This window comes from Aythya marila, assembly GCF_965140915.1.
Source record: "Aythya marila genome assembly, chromosome: 7".
NCBI lineage: Eukaryota > Metazoa > Chordata > Aves > Anseriformes > Anatidae > Aythya > Aythya marila.
The window spans coordinates 24,226,136-24,246,562 of NC_139048.1; the positions used below are offsets into that span (position 1 = coordinate 24,226,136).

At 36.9% G+C, this 20,427-nt stretch overlaps 1 protein-coding gene across 2 annotated transcripts in view; it reads right to left on the reverse strand.

Annotated features, from left to right (window-relative positions):
• DLG5 (discs large MAGUK scaffold protein 5) overlaps positions 1-20,427 on the reverse strand; it is a 108,807-nt gene that overhangs the window by 50,854 nt on the left and 37,526 nt on the right. For both annotated transcript variants that reach the window (XM_082765353.1, XM_082765354.1), the window contains exons 2-3: positions 16,804-16,872; positions 2,386-2,551 (exon numbers count right to left, since the gene is read on the reverse strand). In XM_082765353.1, the coding sequence (XP_082621479.1) occupies positions 2,386-2,551; positions 16,804-16,872 (235 nt within the window). The remainder of the gene's footprint in view (positions 1-2,385; positions 2,552-16,803; positions 16,873-20,427) is intronic.

Sequence of the window (20,427 nt, forward strand, 5' to 3'; positions counted from 1 at the left end):
CTAACATCAATCACATCTGTATTTCATATATTGCTGAAGCATAATTCTAAACAGAAATCCTAGATAAAAAGATAACATGGTAAATACAAAAGTTAGCCTACCTATACAATGAGAAACAAACAATGCCACCAGTAACCTCCCGCACTCTAGCTCATCTACATGTAACAGAACACCTGCACTGCCAAGGCAGTTATGTCCTGCACTACTGTTTCAAGGGCTTATTAATCAGCAAGAATATGGATATGGAACTAAACATTGGTCAGAAGTCAAAAAACTAACTCTTAAAATAAAGCAATCCACTCAAAACCACACAGTGATCAAATCTCATTTAAATAAGACCACCACAGTATAATGCTAAATTGCACCAGAACATACAAAATATTATGATTTCAATAAAGGAGAAGCATCAGTTATTGCTTTGAAAGCATTAGTTCAAACAAGATACAAATTATACAAAAAAAATTAAAATGCTATTGTCAGAGTTCCAACTGTTGTTCTGATATTCACATAACAATTCTAAAAATCCTCTGCATCCCAAGGGAATCACCCCGATTCTAAATGAGGGCCACATCAAGACTGACGTTTAGATATATTTGATTAGGATGTAAAAGCTAATGCCAAGAGCAGTTCCAACCTTCCTACGCGCAATACTTGACCAACAACTTTAAAACATTTTCATTTACAATATCAGGTCCATGAACAACAACTGCAGACTGCACATAAACCAGTCCTTTCTCAAAAGCAGTTTTTAGGTGTTTTCTCTGTATTGCGGTTCTCTAAGGGAAATACTACAATTACTAACATCAAATATAAGTATATGAAGCTCACCTTGATCACACTAAATAATTTAGTTAAATTTTTGCTTAATCACCACAACACATGCATGCGTATAATCACTGTCAAGTGACTCAAGCACAGCATGAGCAATCCTACTCCTGTCCAGCAGAGTGACACATGCTAATCAGATTCAGCTCATCACAATCCACTTCTGCAGCTCCTCTTCCATTGCTCTGGACTTAGTCAACACCAGTTTTTGAAAACAGATCTCAACTTTGCAACTGTCAGCCTTCACATCCAGCCCAGCCCAGCCTATGAACATGTTGCAAGCTGAAACCGTTTCTAAGCACGCCACCATGATGTGTCAGGATTTGTCTCTACACTACCTGCATTTGGTTCAGTGATTTTTCAAAGAGCACATGTAGACAGGAAAGCCAAAGCCTTTTGGCTTGTCAGAGTGACCACCTAAACAGTGGTCTTTCAGACTTGACAATTCAGGGTGGTAGCTGGCAATATCTGGGCTTTGAATCCTGGAAGGTTGACGATTAATTTTATATGAAGAAAGAATGTGGAACAAAGTGAAAAATACCAGCACATTTTCACAAACCATAGATGTGTATTTAGATGAGAGCAGTAATTTCCTTTTTTACTAAAGGAAAACAGTAAGTCATCTAATCAACTTCATTCATTTCGACCCCATCAGATAATTAATTTTTAGGGGGGAAGTAGCATCCTCCATCTAACAAACTGTCCAAGCACTGCACAAACACAATGTTTATTTTCATGAGATTTGTTTAAGCTGTAAACATTTATATTTTCCACAACATACAAACCCTACATTGGCAGAAAATTGATTTGACAACCAAAAAAGAGAAAACTGGGACAGTCTAGAGGACAGCTCATCAGAACTTTATTAATAGTAGCTGGGATTATAGAGAACAATATTCTAAGCTGTAAAATCCTCAATGCCTAAGCTCTACTGACTTCAGATAAGGTCCTTGGTGTGAGCTAAAAGTAACACGAAGCTCAGCAGAAGATGTTAACATTTGAACTTTTCCTCTCCCATCCCTGAAACTCGTTTGAGACCCTCTGACAGAACACAAAGGTCCTCAAGCCCTACAGTATCTCTTGCAACCACCTCGGCTTGGGGAGCCTGAGATGGTTAGCTAAGGAATGAATGATTAAACATTCTCTCAACATCAGTTCACTGGTTCAAACCTCAAGACCTCATCTCCTATGGATGAAATGTTCAATTAATCACCACTTCAAAACTGCGAACACTTCAGACACACAGTCTTCCACCTCTTTCCATAACATAACCTAGGAATCCTCAACAACTTGCTTGCTTTTCTCGAGAAGGAGTTGAGCCCTATTCCCCTCAATCCCACAGTAACACTGCTGTAAAAAGCAGGAGAAGGCATCCAACACGCAGCTCTGAAACCTGGATATGGTCACCTACATATACATCACCACAAAGCAGGTACCTTACATGCAACATAAATGCACTGTAATATTATTGCTGCTTTTCAAGCAAGCAGGAGACAAGACACTTGAAAATATTCCTGAAGACCGAATTCAAATGTACATTTGTTTTATTTTTATTTTTACCTGCAGTCATCAAAAGTTGATCCAGGAGATGAAAGTGCAAGTCGCTTGCGCAGCTCATCCCTCTCTCGAGTTACCTGACGGAGCTGAAATAGTATTGTCTCCAGCTTCTCACTCATCTGTCTTGTGTCTGTTACAGGTGGTGGAGATGACGCTTTACCAGTTGTACCTGACCAAAAGACAAATAACTGACAGTTAGAAAACCCCTCAAAAGAACAATACAACTTCACCAAAGATGTCAGTGCTAACAACAACAACAACAATAAAAAAATCACATACTTTTGGTTGCAGAATCCCATTCAAAACCAAAGTAAGTCGTGGGAGTTTTCACCAGCAAGTTGGTAGAAGAACAACTCAATTCAGTCAGACTTTACATTATTGGAAAAACTCTATCCATGTTACAAGTTAATTTTGCACAAATAGGCCCCTTGCTCCCCCCATACTTACAAGTTACCAAAGAGAGGACAAATAACTAGCAGTCACAATTGCAAAGACCTCAAAAACTACAACAGTGACAAAGAACTCACAGATGCAAGGTCACTTAGAGAGAAGAGACATGTTCCATGCTTTAAAAAAAAAAAAAATCACATAGAAAAAAATATACCAACATAGCCCAACAACTGAGAAACTGCTACAGCACATTAGCAGCTGCTCCTTTAGCCTCACAGACACACTATTCTATGTGCTACCACTTTTTTTTTTTTTTTTAAAGACAACTTATGTTTTCATATGTCACAACTTATTAGTCCAGTTCATACAGATTTGACTTGCCAGCAAATTATGAGAGATGGGCTTCATATTAACACCAGTTAAAATGAACACATTACAATAATTGCAACTGGGCAGCACATCAAATTTCCTCTAAGGGGCAGTCATACATTAAAGAGTATGGTGGGATCTTCTTCTGTTTTCTAAATATCAGAGATGTACAATGAATGAATTTTACTGTCTTCTCAGATACCTCAGACATCAATACAAAGAGGTCTTCCACCTAACAGATGACAGTCTGATATATTATGTTTCACAACATGCTGACATTAATTCAACTCTAATTTTATTTCTACCCATTTTAATCATACACACATGACAGCAAAGATATAAGTTACAAATGTGAAAATTAAAGTCCTGATGTATACCAGAATTTACTGTATTCTACCCAAAAGAAGTTCTAGAACTACTTGGCATTAGCTTTCTAAGATGTGCCCTGATAGTGCCTTTTTTTTTTTTTTTTTTTTAATGAAACAACAAAAGATCCATTTGTAAAATGATGATCACTGATCTGTCTTTTGAAAGATAAAGATTTTCAGTTACTTCATCTGATCAAGTGCTAATGAGTTACAAGGATTGACTTTTTAATTATTATTATTATTCATTTTCTTCCTCTAAACGCAATTCAAGAAGGTATTACAGAATGCAAGAACTCGCTCCAATTTTAAGTAGATCTACCTGTGCTTAAGTTTCCACACCAAAGTAACTTTAGGGTTATGACTACCATACATACAGCATAAGGATCCTTGTTCTTACTCCCTTCAGCAGCTCCTATAATTCTGTGAAGGCAATTTGGGAGCATACACTCATTTTTAATTTTAGCTATTGCAAAACAGTGCATGCAAACACTTTAATAGCAAATGAAGAAATAACTGCAGGAACAACCTGTCTTCTGTAGAAAGACACAAAGACAGAGATTTACATTGCTCTAAAGAATTCTAAATGGAAGCTGCATTTGAGTTTTTCTCTCACTATTCTATAGTCCCCTCCTCCACCCAGGAGACCCTTCTTCTGTGAGGGCCAAGGATCTCACACTTGAAACACAGTTCTCCTTTCTTTTTACTATTTTGATTTTCTAAAACAGAAATCATTCTACAAGTTTTTAAGGAAAGATTATAGAGAAACTAAAAATAATAAACATGCACTATCCTATGTTCATGATGTAAGGAGTAAATAGGGAAAAAAACAAATGCAAAAGTCAAAATGCATATTAACTTGGAACCGTTTGGACATGAGCAGGATCATTTCATAAAGAAGTGAAAAGGTAGACAAACACACTCTAATTCAAGTACTGACAGGCTGCATGGTCTTGGGCAAATTCAGTCCCAAAGCTATGCCAAGCAAGGCAAGGCTGCTTTACATAAAGACAAGCTAGCTAGCCTTAGGAAAGAAGCTTTCTTGACTAATGTGAAACCATTAATCTTAGTACCAGAAATTGTTTTTTCATTGACTCGTCCCTTTTTACATGCACATCAACAAATATCTGCATGTCAAACTCAATGATGATATTGTCAATGTTTAATAAAAGCCAAGATTTACACGTAAGTGCTATAAAAATTCAGATCAATGCAATTCATATATTCTCCTTCTTAAACTTAGAAGAAGTCCAAAAAGAATATCATTGCTCAATTTAATCACAACCTTACATTTTCAATAGTTGTACAAAACATCTAACAATGTTAAATCAAATTTGCGGACACTCCAAAAAGCTTCAGTAAGCTTCTCTTTCATCAGAAAAACTCAATACTCTTCATTTCCTTCAAAAGAGCTTTTATAGCTAGATGCTAAAAGCCCTTTATTGCATCTGACATCCTGATGCAGTGTAAGGAAAGCGACCTGTGCTTCCAGCTTTGTATTCTTTTTCCATCTGACTGCATATTTTACGCAACAGTACTTCCTTTCTGCTCTTTAACTAGACAAACTGGTCTTAAAATGTACAAGCCTACAGGCTAAATTTCCATTATCCAAATGATGCCACCTTACAGTAACTTACCTGCTTTCTCAGATAACCTGCATTTGTTAAAAAGGATTTACTGTGTGTCTTGCCAAGTACAACTCATTCATCTGCTTCAGTAAGCCTCAAAACTCATTTCTGATGTTAGGTCCACTTTGGCACTGAAAACACAATAGTATGCAAGCCACTTTGCTGGCCAGCCTCCAGGTAAGCTGTGCTCCACTAACACCTGAAACAGCCCTATGCTGGGTGTGCGTTACGGACAAAATAAGTTTTGACTCCAATGCAGTATATGCAATAAGTCCTGAGTACACATGAACTTAATCTAAAGCAGATTTCCCAACATATGCTGCATTAAAAAATAAATAAATAAATACATAAATAAATTTCCATCTGAAGCAATGGTATCTTCCCTAACTGTAGTTCAAACACCTGACTTCACAGAAATCACAAAGATCCATTAACATTGTACATACTAAATAAAATTATTGATGATTTTACTAATCATCAATGATTGAAGAGATAATACAACCATACAGAAACCACAGCACTGTTAACTTCATTTTCATGTCACCCCCATTATTTTGGTGTGGGGCAGTGCACTCTTTGAAACACACAACATGAAGAGAAATGTGACTGTTGTGCTTTTTTTTAACTGACCAAGATGCGTAACACTGAAACAAGAGCATGTTGAGGTAGGAAAATGAGTACCAATGCATGAAAAACTATTGTTTTTTTTTGTTTGTTTTGTTTTTAAGAAATACTGTGAATATATTTTAAGTTATAATAAACTCATTAATTTACTCTGAGAATACACTTGTATGAGTGTTAACCAATTCAAAAGGTAATCTATCATAAGCTAACATAATGCTTCAAATTTTACTTGGATTTTTTCGTGTCATCTTACAAATTTGTGCCAATTCTTGCTTGCAAGCAATCAGATTAGTCATTATACACCTGAGCCTTTCTCACTGCTTTCATTCCAAGAAAAAACAACATGGATAGTCAGAATATCATTTCTCTATGGCCTTGTAAATCATGAAAGAACATGTTAATAAAACTAAAAGAATTTTGCAAAACAAGACAAAAGATGTGTTGCAAAGTATGACCAATAGGGTTTCTCCCTAAGCTCAGGAAGACCTACGCCAGGTGTAGGAAAATACCAGCTAAAATATTGACTTGCTCTCAGTAATTTACGAGGACTAGAATGGGATTACATAACAAAAGCTATCATTTAGATATATTTCCTCATGTGTATCTTTTGAAGTGGTCTTGAAATAACGGATCAGAACTGCCTTGCAAGTGAAATAAAACTTTAATGAAAACAAGCAGCAATGCATGGAGGAAGGGAAACTGAAAAGCACAATACTGAGCAGTGGAAAGAGTTTCATATGACAGACAGAAAACTTAACAGGTTATGAAAGCAGCAAAGATCATGTAACGTGCAAGAACAAGAACATAAAACACTTCAGTATTTGCTTTAATACAGAATATAACAAGCTAAATCAACTGTCCAAAATATGAAACAAACTTCAGCTTAGATAAACTTAAGACTTAAGAATCTGAAGCAGTGAACCACTGAGCAGTGGTTCTGGAAAGATCAACATGAATGATAATCCCAATCTAATACCCAGTAATTACAAGAAAGGAGAAAAAATACCAGGTATGTCAGTTCAAAAATTCCCTGCAGAACTTTTCTTCAGTAAAATACAACAGAGAATAAAATCTGTAAACCTGTACCATGACCATGAAAATACAGCTGAAGCTTCTGGAGTAGAGCAGCTAAGAGCTCCCTTGTGGGAAAGATCAAACCCTTTGGAAGGCTTACAACCACACAGCAAAAGCATAACTTGGGCTCAAGAACCCCATGCAAACCTGAGCAGGGCAACTGCTAGGGTCAACTACTGCACCCCGACCAAAAGGTTGAGACCTGCCAATACTCACCCCTTCGAGGTTTTTCCTGAGGGGAGTTCTGAGCATCGTTCCACCATACTGTTTTACAGTCCTGAAAGAAAATTGCTGACACCAAAAGGATTTCCTGAATGCACAGACTGATAAAGGGCCTCAGGGAGTAGTAAAGACACCGTGTTCCAGACGTGCTGTCTGGAGTGCAGGAGATGGGTATTCACACATGTTGTATTCCCATTCAAATCATTACAGATGGAATCTTCAGGAATTCCATCAGTCAGTTGCCAAGCATTAAGAAGATACTGCAGCAAGTGAAACGGCATGAAGTGGTCAGATACTAATTACAGGTTTTCAAGCAGAATCCTTAAGAGACCAAGAAGTAATTCAAACTGATTTATTACAGGCAATGTAAAATAATAAAAATAAATCCTTCCTTTCCCAAGACTATATATCAGCAAAGTTAACATTTTTTTTTGTTGTTACTAGTTTTAAAAAAGTGCATCACGTCCACTTAACAATTCTTGAGTACTTCTGAAGTGACAGAAGTTGAAAGAACACTGCATGACTACATTTTAACCCATAGCTACAAGGAAATGGATGCCATAAGTCAGCAAGAATACAATGAAGCTGTTCAAAGAACTTAGTAGTTAAGAGAAGGTGCTTATTCGTAAACATATTGAAACTCAGGCAAAGAGATTAAGGATAACCTGTATGATTTATGAACCGAACAGAGGAAAATCAAAGGAGAGTGAAGCTACTCTAAGTTTGTGTAAGAGAGTGGTTATTTCATAAACCATGCTTCCAGTAAACTCAACATGTACTACTCAGATCAAAGGAAAAGCAAATTACATAGGATTTAAATCTATAAAAAGCGGTTTGCCTCAACTGTTGAGGTCAAACTTTACACACAAGAAAAAATGACTTCTGAATAGAGAGAACGACTGGGATGGAGGTAGCAGGTTGAAGTCTGGGATGCCCAAAAGGATCCTGATGTGGTGTACTGGAAGCATTCTTAAGTTTTCTGCATCATTTGTAACTCTTCAGCAGGTGTCGTATTAGCACATGCTGACAAAGGAACAAGTGACAACTGTCCAGGTGTCTTTATCAATTGTAAAGTTTGTGTTTGCATTAGCACAAAACCTGAAAACATCAACAAAAAAGAGATTTACAGGCTGACTGCCAAGGAGGGGAAGCAAAGGGAAGGGAAAAGACATTTTCCAGCAATGAAATAGAGTTTATCTTTGAAGGAGTATCATAAACCACACCTGTAATTGAACACTTTCTATGAATACTGAAAAAAATTACTTTGTTATGCACAGCTGTACAAAGTGTGAGGCAATAAATAGAAACAACATCAATATAAAGAGACAGCTGTCAAAATGGCCAAGGTGAAGCGGTGAAAGAAAGGCTACGCTTTGTTGGGAAGGAATTATTATCAGATGGGAGGGGTGTAATGTTTGCTTTGGAGTAAGAATTAAGGGCCTCAGATTAAGCACTTGAATTGCAATTAGTGAAAAACTACCTGTAAATAGCCTGTCAGGCTGATAAACTAACAAAGTGTTAAGCAAGGAAACACTGTTGGTTCAAGTCAAATTTGGAAGAGATCAGTGGGGACAGACATATGGAACCTGATAACTACAAGAGAAAGTCATAAAACGATAGTGCCGATGATAGCGTTTGTTACAGACGGGAATGGAAATTCACCTAGTAAAAGGCAGCAGAGTGATACTAACAGGGAAGGGCAAGAAAAAAACACTTAGGACTAAAAGAGTGATACCAGTTGCAATGAACTGAACAGCTGGAATAATAGCATGGTTTCAGCTGCAAGACAGAGGCTTGAATACATGATGAAGAGTACAGGGAATACAAGATTGACAGCTGCAATCACAACAACTCAGATTTAGATATGGAAATGAGGAAATTATAGAAATGCAGATGGAGAGCTTATTCCATTCTGGAAATTCACTCATTAATATCTTGGTATAGTTATGAAAACTGAAAAAGAATGTAATGCCATTCTATTCAAAATGCATCATAAAAAAGCATAACGCAGCAGAATGTCCTCAGAGCTATTGCCTGACCCCCGAATGTAACTGCTTGTTTTTCTTTACATGTTTCTGAAAAAATAAAGATTAAAAAAGAACACTGTGCAGCAAGGCGGGGACGAAGAATCACTTTTTTTTGAAAGCATTAAAAGAAAACTTCGAAGTTATATTACGTTACTGGGATATTTAAATAATGGCTTGATTCCAGAAACTATAATCCTGTCACGGCAAAACATTGCTTAGGTCAACAGCGTATTATTGGACACTGGGTTTCAAAACTCTTGTAGCATAGACTAAATAAATTCATAGAGACTTTTTTTTTTTTTTCAAAGAACGTGAGTCAGAGCCATGGCTTACTTGCCTACTACAAAAAGGGACAAAGGAGCCAGTAAAATAAAAAACTAGAAAAAAAAAAGATGGGAAGTCACGTAGATAATCCATATAGTCACAGAAATTTATTAAGACATTGTGTTACTACTTCCTGTAGCAAACAAATTTGACAATTTCATGCTGAAGTATAAGCAGGGTGGCCTTGGGCTGATGTTACATCATCTACAGGAAATGAGTCAGAACAAGCCTTCCAACCTTCCTTACAGGTCCAAAAAATTCTGCTGGAATACAGCAAGAGTAAAAATAACTTCACATATTTTAAGAGCATACTTCAAAAATACAACACTTCTAGTCTGGACTGTTTATTCAGTTTGAGTATATCAAGGTAAGGTAAAGAACTCAAGATACATTGTACATATGGTATTCACATAAATTCCCAGTAACTTAATACTCAGAGGAACTATCACTTGGTTCCTCCTAAGTAGCTGGAATTAAGTGACTCAGTAATTAGCATCTCTTTCTCTGTAATGTTACATTTATGGACGTTTCAGACAATGCTATACAGTGTGGTAGCTGATACTGTACAGAATACATGCTGTACAGCGAGAAACTGAGACTGAGATTAACCTGACATTAGGAACTTAAAACTATACTACACTTTGGAAAAAACAAACAGAAATCCAAAATGCAGATCTCCTGAATACTTCCACCATTTTGCCTACGTCATCTACTCCTGAACATCAACAGGAATGGTCCCTTGTGCCAGTCTGGCACACTGGCACTAGAGCTGAGTTCAGCATACCCTACAAATCACCTCTGACACACGAACTTAGAATAGTTCACGGAACAGCTGAGGTTGGAAAGGAGCTCTGGAGGAGGACATCTGGTCCAACCTCCCTGCTCAAGCAGGGCTGCCTGGCACCGGTTGTCCAAGACTGTGTCATACAAGTTCAGTTCAATGCTTGCTGAACATTTATCTTCAAAATTATACAAGCCAAATGTCTGAGTGCACTATACAAACTGGCACATTATAAAACAAAAAACAACCAAACAAAAGGTTTCTTTATTCTGTGCTCTTTCCCTCTCCGTTACCATTACTGGTCAAGTGGGAGATGGGCCAGTGACTGTCACATACAACAGCTCTGTTACTGGGCTCTATCCAATTCCTAAAGTAACACTGTTGTTCCGTTCCTGGCACGCCAGGCACTCCATCTCCATAAATAATTATTCTGATGTCAGAGATGCAGGATTGTAGCTCCATTCAGAGAGTCTGCTGAGCACGGGGAGTGGGCAGATGAAGGATGCTTCTATTTACACACAAAAATCTTTGTGACTAACAGAGAGCAAAGAGAAAGGAAATACAAAGAGAGCATGACAATTTAATGAGGATTTATTCCTTTGCAGGGGAAAAGGTGGGGCCAAAGCACAATGGTGGAATGCAGAGGTTACAGCAGTTTATATCATAACTCTCTTGGGAATTAATAGTGACACGCCCCCCCTTACCCCCCTCAGTGCTACCAATGCTAGTTCCCATGCACAGCATGAACATTATTAATACAGTGGAAAGAAAAGGAAGGAAATCTAAGGGAACAAAGAAAATACTGTTATCTAAACAAATTTTGAATGATAAGGAAGAAATACAAGAAAAAATTGTAGAGTACAACAGCCTGTCACTCTGTACTGTATTTATGTACAGACTAAACAGACAAAAAGGCAGTTATGTCTATGAAGAGCCAATTCTTTCTGCAGGTCTGATACCTTGGCTTCTACTCAACCACTTCTTCTACCATGCGTGGCTGGGATTTCATTCCTGCTGTATCCATCATGCCCTGCAAGCCCCTCTAAGCAGGGGAAGGGAAAAAAGCTGGGATAACAGCACAGTGCTTGCTACAGAGTAGCCCTACACTCTTCTGTGAGTCATATCAGTAATTATACATGCTACATCACTCCTTGCTCTCTTCTCAAATCAGGACTAGAACAGCTACTGAAGGCTAAAGATGAAAAAATTCCCTGTGAATATACACCTGCAGCAACACGAGAGGGAGAGGAATTTCACAATCTGGCTCCAAATCCCATCCATTTGTGTGCTTTCCTGTTTTGGGACAGTGAAAAGTGCATGAAACACTGAAACAGTTACTGTGGTCACTGAAAGAAAACCTTGCTCTGTTTCAAGAATCCTACCTAACACCTAATCATGAAACGCATTGCTACTTCGTGGTGTAACTGTCAAGAAAATCCTATTTCCCCCCACTCCAAACAAACAAAAACCCCAGCAATAGCAGTATTAAACAGGTCATGCTGTACCTTAGTTTATTGTAAGGAAGTAATAGTGTGAAGGGACTACTTATTGCCATCCTGCTTATCATAAAAACAAAGGGAAAAAAAAGTTCACAGGTTATTTAAAAAGCTAAGAAGGTAGTGAGGAAACTATTCTTAGGCGCATCAAAACCCTTTTAGTAAAATTTCTTCGATACCTACCAAAAATCCCTTACTTTCCTATTGTACCAACATTCCATGTTTACAACAATAATTAAGGCTACTATGGTAATAGAAAAGCTCGTTAATGAAGACAATGACTTTATAAATTTAAAAATCCTGACTCTAACCTAGAAAAACATACAGCAAAGATGCATGGACTTCCCACATGCTTTGAAGAATCACCTTGTGCATATACAGCTCTATCTTAACAATTCATGCCTCTCGTTCTATATTGTTCTTATCTTGGAACGAACTGTCAGAAAGCTTAATTTTCTCCCTCAAAAGACCTTTGCCCCAAAATGAGACATTTTTCCTCTTTCACAATTAGTTCTGCATTGGGATACGAAGAGACAGGCAAGGTCATTTTCTTGTCTTCCTGTGGGAACTGCTGCTTCTCTGATGAACGTCACCAGCCTGTCCTGCCCTGAAGGGTCCAAGCGCCTGCCCAGCTGCTGAGAGCCTGCAGACACAGCCACTGAGCATGCAGCAGGACAGAGAAAGAGTTCAAGACACAAACTGAAGCAAGAGAAAACAACCTTGAGGGACATGCACTGATACACTGCACTGCACAATGAATGCCTTCCCCATATTAATCTGTACCCTGTAATATCAAAACTGTGAGATGTAACCAGCCTTTTTTCTGACTAAACTTAACAAATAAACAGTTAACTCACTAAGAATGGAATTTTTAAAAGATGAACACTATTACACAAGGAAAAACAAAACTATCGTATCTCAGTGGCTTTATTAGTGTACTTCTTAGGTCTTCCCTTTCACCATTTTCAGGGATTAAAACATATAAATATTGTACCTATGAAAACACTTATATAATACACTACACAAAGAAATAAGAGTGATACTTCAGCGATGAAGCATCTGACATGGAAAGAATTAAGCCAATGTAAAGCAAAGCTAGGTAAACCGTGTGCTTATCCATTTATTACATTTTTTTCAAGTACCATTAGAAAAAAAAAGTCAGTCAGCAAGGATTTCCTCCTGCATTCATGAAACGAAGGAGAAAGCTTTGCAGTCTGTTGTGGTGCCAAAGACCTAATAGATTGATCTACAAAAAGTAATTTTCCTTGTCTATTTCACTACTATCAGGTTTGCCTGTCCCACAACAAGTACAATCTGCTGATCAATTCTGTTTCTGCATTCATGTATCAGAATTAACAATCATTAGCATCAGTTCATTTATACCACATGACCACCATTTAGTGTTACTATTCCCACTTTCGGGAGATCAGGATTCCAAGCTATTCATGCCATAAAATATGCACAAAGAAGGTAGAAACTTGTCACAGACAGTGTGTGGAGAGCATTTATACCACTTCCAGCACTGATGCTAATGAGAAAATAGATACTGCAATTTTACAGAGCAAACTACCAGCTTCTGAAACATCTTGAAGAATAATTAAAAAAAAAAAAAAAAAAAAAGAGGTTGCCCAGAATTCTTACTCTCTCTAGTAATTGTCAGCTCAGGACAATCACCTGAGCAAGAGGTTTTGCCTTCATGAACTTGTCTAGTTGTTTGTCAAGGCCACATCAAATACAAACACCTGGAGTATCCTCTAGAATGAAGCTCTCTGATTCAAATACAAGTTACAAGAATTTGTCATGATAGCTTAAGCTGATGCCCATCCAGTTTTGTATTATCCATTCACCTTCCTCAAGCCATTGATGACTTAACAAGCATGTCTACAATTGTCCGTTGCAGACCAAAGAAACCCAGAGTATCCAGCTGTTCCCCACATAGCTTCCCCACAGCTGCTCCACAACCGTGCAGCTGTGCTGCTGCTCTGTGCTTGCTATCCTGTTCTCTTAGAATCAAAGATTCAGAAGTGCAAATAACCCCAGACTTAGGCACACCACAGGTTTACAGTGATAAAACCATCTTTCCTCTTCTTCCTTTCCAAATTCTAACACCATGTTTGCTTTGACTGAGGTTGAACACACACCTTCGTCAAATTGTCTTTTAAGAACTGCCCTAGAACTATTTTAGTCCTTAGATCAAGGTCTTTTTTTTTTTTTTTTCCTGAAATATGCTTCTTACTATATACATCAGCTCCATAAATTAACTCAAAACCAGCATAGCTGTAAAACTGATAGAATCATCTAAATTTCACAACATCCTGTCTTACTTGGAACTATTTCAGAAAAACATCATTTAACTAACAATGCTAGCAGCAGAAACTGCCTACAACAATAGCTAGGATTATTAAGACTGGAAATAAAAGATGAAGCATAAGGACATAATTCTTCACTATTTAGTTTTATGAACAAGAGACCAAAGACTACAAAAGTTTGGATCATCTCTCCTAGTTGAAGATGCTAAGATAGACTCTCTGCTTCTTTACCTGGACTAAATTAGCATCTATAATACAGTTCTAATTTTCTCTGAAAGGTCAAATTTCCAACTTGCTTGACAAACAGTAACTAGGCACATCAGAAACAAAAATTAGTTAAATGCTATACGATAATGTGTTTTGAATCCAGAAAAAAAAAAAAAAAAAAAAACAGATCCCCTCTCTGCCATACAAGGAACACATATGTGAGTAGAGAAATGTAAATATTCTTTTATTTACATGTGTGCACATACCTATCCATGGTCCAACGATACACTTCAAACCTTGTATTGTCTCCAAACTATGAGCTATTTACCTTTTTATACCAATGCATTCATTTCATGGGCAAAGAACTTATTTCCACTGCCCAACATGGTGGAGAGCAGTGGTGGAAGGCAGATGCATGTAACATTCCTGAAACACTGAAACAACTCACTATCTGTTGGGATTCCATCCAAGAAGTCCTAACGAGCCTTCAGGGAGCTGGCACACAAACATTTTCAGTTATGATGGCTTGTCACTCAACGGATCAGTCAGTATCCAAATAACCTGACTACAGCTTTGAAGTGACTTGCAAACATCTATTAGGACATGTTGGCTACTAAGCAGAGAAAATTTGCTATTGATATTAGACCACATTAAAAATATTATCTCTTGTAGAACAAGATATGAGGGAGAGAAAATGATTGGGAAAGAAGAATGATATTCAAGACTAACAAGTCTATAACCAGGCTATAAAACAAACATGCCAGCTTCAAACAAGGAAATCCCCTGGCTGTTAGTGTATTAAATATTAAATACCCAATTTAATTTAATCATATGATAACAACAAAAGCATGGAAATGACAAGTTTTGTTTAAGAACGGTCACTTTTTTCTTGTTCTAAATAACTTGTACCACTGCACACACCAAAGGTGTGTGCACTTCCAAGGATAACACTTCCAAGGATAGCTCTGAAGGTACAATATACAGGCCAGTTATTTAGTATGCACTTCAATATTTTCAAATATGACATGAACAAAACAGTTTCAAAATAATTCAGTTCTGATTCATATATGGGAATAAAGGAAGTTTCAGAAGTAAAATGCCAAATTCTAAATACATGTGCAGAAACAGGAAAACAATAGTCCTGCACTTGCATAAGGTACAGAAAATCAGTAAAATGGAAAACAGCGGCTATATACATGTAACATGCAAATGGTAGCAGTTAAAGCAAAAGTTCTCTCCATGACAGCAAATACTAGCTGTTAATCTATCTAGCTTTACTTCCAAATTTATAAAATATCAGGTACAAAGGATCAACTATGTGCGTTCATGAAGTTATAAAACTCGAAAAAAAAATAACAAGATTAGGCGTTCCCTTCCTTTATTGAAGTTGGGAACATGGGACTAAAAAGGACCACCTGCATCCTCTCATATTTCAAGCATTATTTCATCTAATTATTTCACGGACTTAATAGTATTTCACCTTTGAAGAACTTCCTTTGGAAGGCTCTTTCTGCAAAAAGAAAAAACAATCTAAAGCTTAGAAACTTTCTTCTCTTCCTACTTACAGACCACCCCCTTCTCCAGCCCCCCCCCCCCATTTATTTTTTTTTAAATAACTCAAATCATACCCTTCTTTCAGGTAGCACAGAAGTGTGACCTTGATAAAAATCAGAACAACATGTCACTGCTTCCCATACATTCAGAAAATAGTTCAATCAACCCTAAAATCTTGTTCCTTCATGTTGGAGTTAAAAGTTCACTCCAATGACTGCAACAGATGTCTACACGCATCCTTAAACAGACAACTGACTTGCCTGGTGCTGTCAGAGAACTCCATGGATGCCTGACACTACGGTGGAACTTGAAATATGCAAAACCATACATTCCCTATCCAAGACCAATGACTTTTACATGGATTTCACTATAAAATTATAAGTAAATAGGAAGATTAACAGCCCATATGTCTACTCTGAGATGATCTTGTTGTTAGAGGGCTTTTGTCCACATTCCTTTTTCCTCCAGTCTTCTTTTTTCTTTCCCAATAGCTTTAAAAATGCAAAAGATGAATCAACTCATTACACTCAGGTCAAAAAAAAAAAAAAAAAAAAAAAAAGGAAATAAAAGAAAATAAAAGAAAAAAGGTAGCTTGCAGCCACTTACAAGAATGTTCAAATACTATTAGCCAAGATCGTAGCCTTTTAATTTCTGTGATGCTTTTTATCATTTATATAATCATATGCATCCACATATATAAATGCCTGTAATTGTATGTATATATATACACACACTAGACTTGTAAAAACACTGCCATTTCTACATCATTTTACTCAGTAACTTGGAGCATAGTAATGTAATTTGATGTATCCAAATATCATAGATTTTATTGGCAACAACTGCATACAGATACAAAAATGCTTCAGTTGCACTACACAATATGGATATATTTTTCCCTCATCAAGATGCATAGCTCTACCATTTAGTTCAACTTCTTTGATCCTATGAGTTGAAGCCCTCCACCCTTCACAAAGACAACTTGGTTAAAACCATGTTATCCCAGCTCCCAAAAGATTTGCTTATCAAGTTCTTAAATTAATCCTTTACTCACCGATGCTACTCAGAGAACTGCTGCTTTCAGAATCAGAAGGCATTATGGACAGCACACTGTAAGTAGATCCTAGAATGAGAAAAAGACAGTGTTACCACTACTTCTCTTTTCTTCTCCCCAAATCAAGCTAACCATTTGTTTTCTTGGCACTGAATTAGATTTTTATGCATTAATAACATTTGTGCTCTCTAATAGGAAATGGATAACTTGTAAATAAACATCACAGTACACACCAAGTAGGAAATTATTCCAGGTGAAATAGTAAAACTGAAATCAGAAGAAAAAAAAATGAACTAAAACAATGAGTATTTCTGACAGTGAAAATACAAAGTTTCTTCTCTGAAACATTAAGATTGAGCAGTGTCTGATGATCATCAGAATCTACTTTGATTACTTGTCTTTTAATGAGCCAACTTCAACTTGATCATCTTACTGATTTGTATTCCTTTCTTCACTTTGAAATATAATTTAATTAGTAAATAAGTTTTGCTTGCATACACGTGCAACTTCAAGTATCTGATCCCAAAAGCAACTGGAGCCAACTTGTCACTGATGATAATGAAAGCTTTTTTTTTTTTTTTCCCCACACATAAATTGATCAACAGAGTTGTCTTTCATTTTAGTTGATTTAAAAGTATGCTAAGTTTGACTTCCCAGAAGAACTGAAAAAACAGGCCCTAGTTCAAAACCTTAACAACTAAACAGCTCCACCATCCCTCACAAACAAAACGAGCACCCCATAGTAAAGGAAAGGGAATCATTTTGTGGCTAAGTGATTTGAAATCTGGTCCATTTCCAGCCACAACTAGGACATGAGCTCAAGAATGAAATCAATATATTCAGGAGCTGTCTTTCCTATAGTCCTCCTTTCTATGTTTCATCATTTGTTTCCTCCAATCTTTTTGAAATTAAGACATGAAAGGTGAGAAGCATCACATGAAACGCATGGATCTACCTTTCAAATGAATTAAATAAAGTACAGCTTTAGCTCATCTCCTGTGCTACTTCAGGAAAAAACTAACACCTATCATCACAGTATCAGATAAAGGAAAGACAAGAAGTGATGAAGAGAAGCTGACCAACAACACAAGCGATAACAGCAAAATCAACTGAAAAAACACACTTAGGGCCAGATTCCCAGCCAGTAAAATTTGGTTGGACCCCCCAGTTTCAATGTTTGCTATCTCAACAAAGAATCAGGCTCCCCAATTTGATTAAAGGGACAATGGCTAGGCAAAAGCCAAGTTAAACTCCTTCCAAACAAATCCCTTGGTTTTACTAGCAGACGTTGCTCCAATAAGTACAAAAAAAAGAAATGGATCATGAAGTACACTGTTCCACCTGACACATTCCTATAAATAATGATTTAAAATACATTGGTCACAAATAATTTTAGTTGATTATACAGGATGTAAGGGCTTATTTTTGCTTTGGCTTGCTCTGGTTTTTAAATAAAACCTTACAAGCACAACACTGACACACCAGCTTCAGGAAGAAGTCTGCTGTGTATTTCTGCTTCCATTTGAACCATTTTCAGATAACAATTTAAGCTGTTTCTAATTAATTAGTGCTTATTAAAAGCAAAATAATTTTGTCATTAATTAAAATCAACGTCTGCCTGTTCTAAACTCAGATTTCTTGTGGTTTGAGCTGGAATGATTAGAGACAAAGGGGAAGCTGAAGAAAGCAGATCGATGTATTAAACAAAGGAACACATATTTACAACAGACAATGTGTGTCGAGATCATATTAGAACTGCATGGGACTCAAAGACAATGAAATCGTGTGCCAAGAAGTGAGGCATGATTACACTCAGCAACTTAAAATCACTCACTTCCTCTAAAAGCTTACATAGGAATCCCGCATGGAAACACAGTTCAAGTGATTGTTAGCTGCTGCTGCTTCTTTTTAGGCATGGAGAAAGAAAATGTTTCCATGACAGATAATGTGATTAAGTGCTCTCCTCTTCCTTCGGGATATTTGCAAAAAGACCAACTGCCACAACCATAATGAAAAGGATGGAAAGCATTGGAGTTTTGTAAAACCAAATTTACAAAATAATCCATTGACTATTTTGTGAATGGACAGGATGTCTCTAGGTACCCAAGTAAGTATCTGCAATACTATTTTAAGTATGGTAGATCAAACTTACATGATCTGCATTTTGCCTATAGCTCTTTCTCAGTTTTTCTGTGCAATCCGTATAAATCATGTATTTGGTACATCTCAGTTTCCCACCTTTAAATATTTAATTTGAGGATAAACTGATCAAGATGGAAAGCCCTGAAGATAGCTTGCTACATGTGCTGTACAAAGCTGAAGCAAAATAAAATTATGCACAGGCTTTTCTACCTGACACCTCAGTCTGATTTTCTCTACAGTCAGATTTAAGAATCAACATGAAAATTTTAAGAGACTTAAGATATATTCTAGTGCTTAGCATCTATCATCTCAAGTTTTAAAAATGGATCACATTACGTTTAGACATTGATTGATAACACCAGTTTAAAGTAATTACTACTATAAATCTGCATATAATGATTAGCTGTACAGTTTGTCTTTCAGAAAAATACAGTAACTCTTGTAAAAGCACTTGATATTAGAAGATAACTACAGCACCTATATAGCACCCACAAAGCAAAAGAAGCCATACACTAATCAACACCGAGGCTGTAAGAAAAATCAACAAGGTGACATTCCACAGCTGTCTTACATGTATAACTATACTTTATTACTAAAGCCATGAACTACATTTCCCACACAACTTGGGTCAACGACAATTTTTCCAGAACAGTATCTTATTTTCCCCTTACATTTTTATGTCAACATTCTGTTTCACATGCATACTTTCAAATGATGCTCAACGGATTTCCACTGTTCAACAGATATGTCTTAAGTTACACTTGCCTACATTTGTTTATTTTAATTCACAAATTGACGAGGAAGGAGGAGGGGAAATCCACATAAGTAGTAGCGGAAAGAGAAATATATTCTGAAAATGAGTGGGCTTTTCGTGTACCTTTAAAAAAAAATACTGGATAGAACACCTTGATATGTAATCAAGGATTACAGCACTTCTCATATTTTAACAGTAATGTAAGCAACAGAAAAACTTGGATCCATTGTCCATAACATAAAGTGCTTAAATCGCACATCAATGATTGTACAAGCTGATCTGAAACAGATACTTGAACTACTCTCATCATCTGAGCTGATCTTGTCTTTATCTATCTTCAAGAGCACTAATCCCTTCTGTCCTCATTCCCTGAATTAAAAGCTAAAGACAAAATTTAAAGCAAGTCAAATTCTGCTCTCTGGAATAGATAGAAAAGTTTTGTCAAGCTGACTTCATCAAAGCAGGACATATGACTGTTTCCAGTAATGTTCTTAAAACATCAGTTCAGATTTCGAAATGCAAGATACGGCATGCATGATACATTATCACAGAAAACGTGAGAAGTGTGAAAACGGGAGGAATCACCAGACCCATTCATAATTCCTCACTACTAACACCCCAGCCCCCCAAAATCCAGTAGCACTGTTGATCGTGTTTCCAAGCTGTTTGTGGGGATGTCTGGATTTTCTAACTACACAAGTTATGAGTTCATTATTTCTAATGTGCCA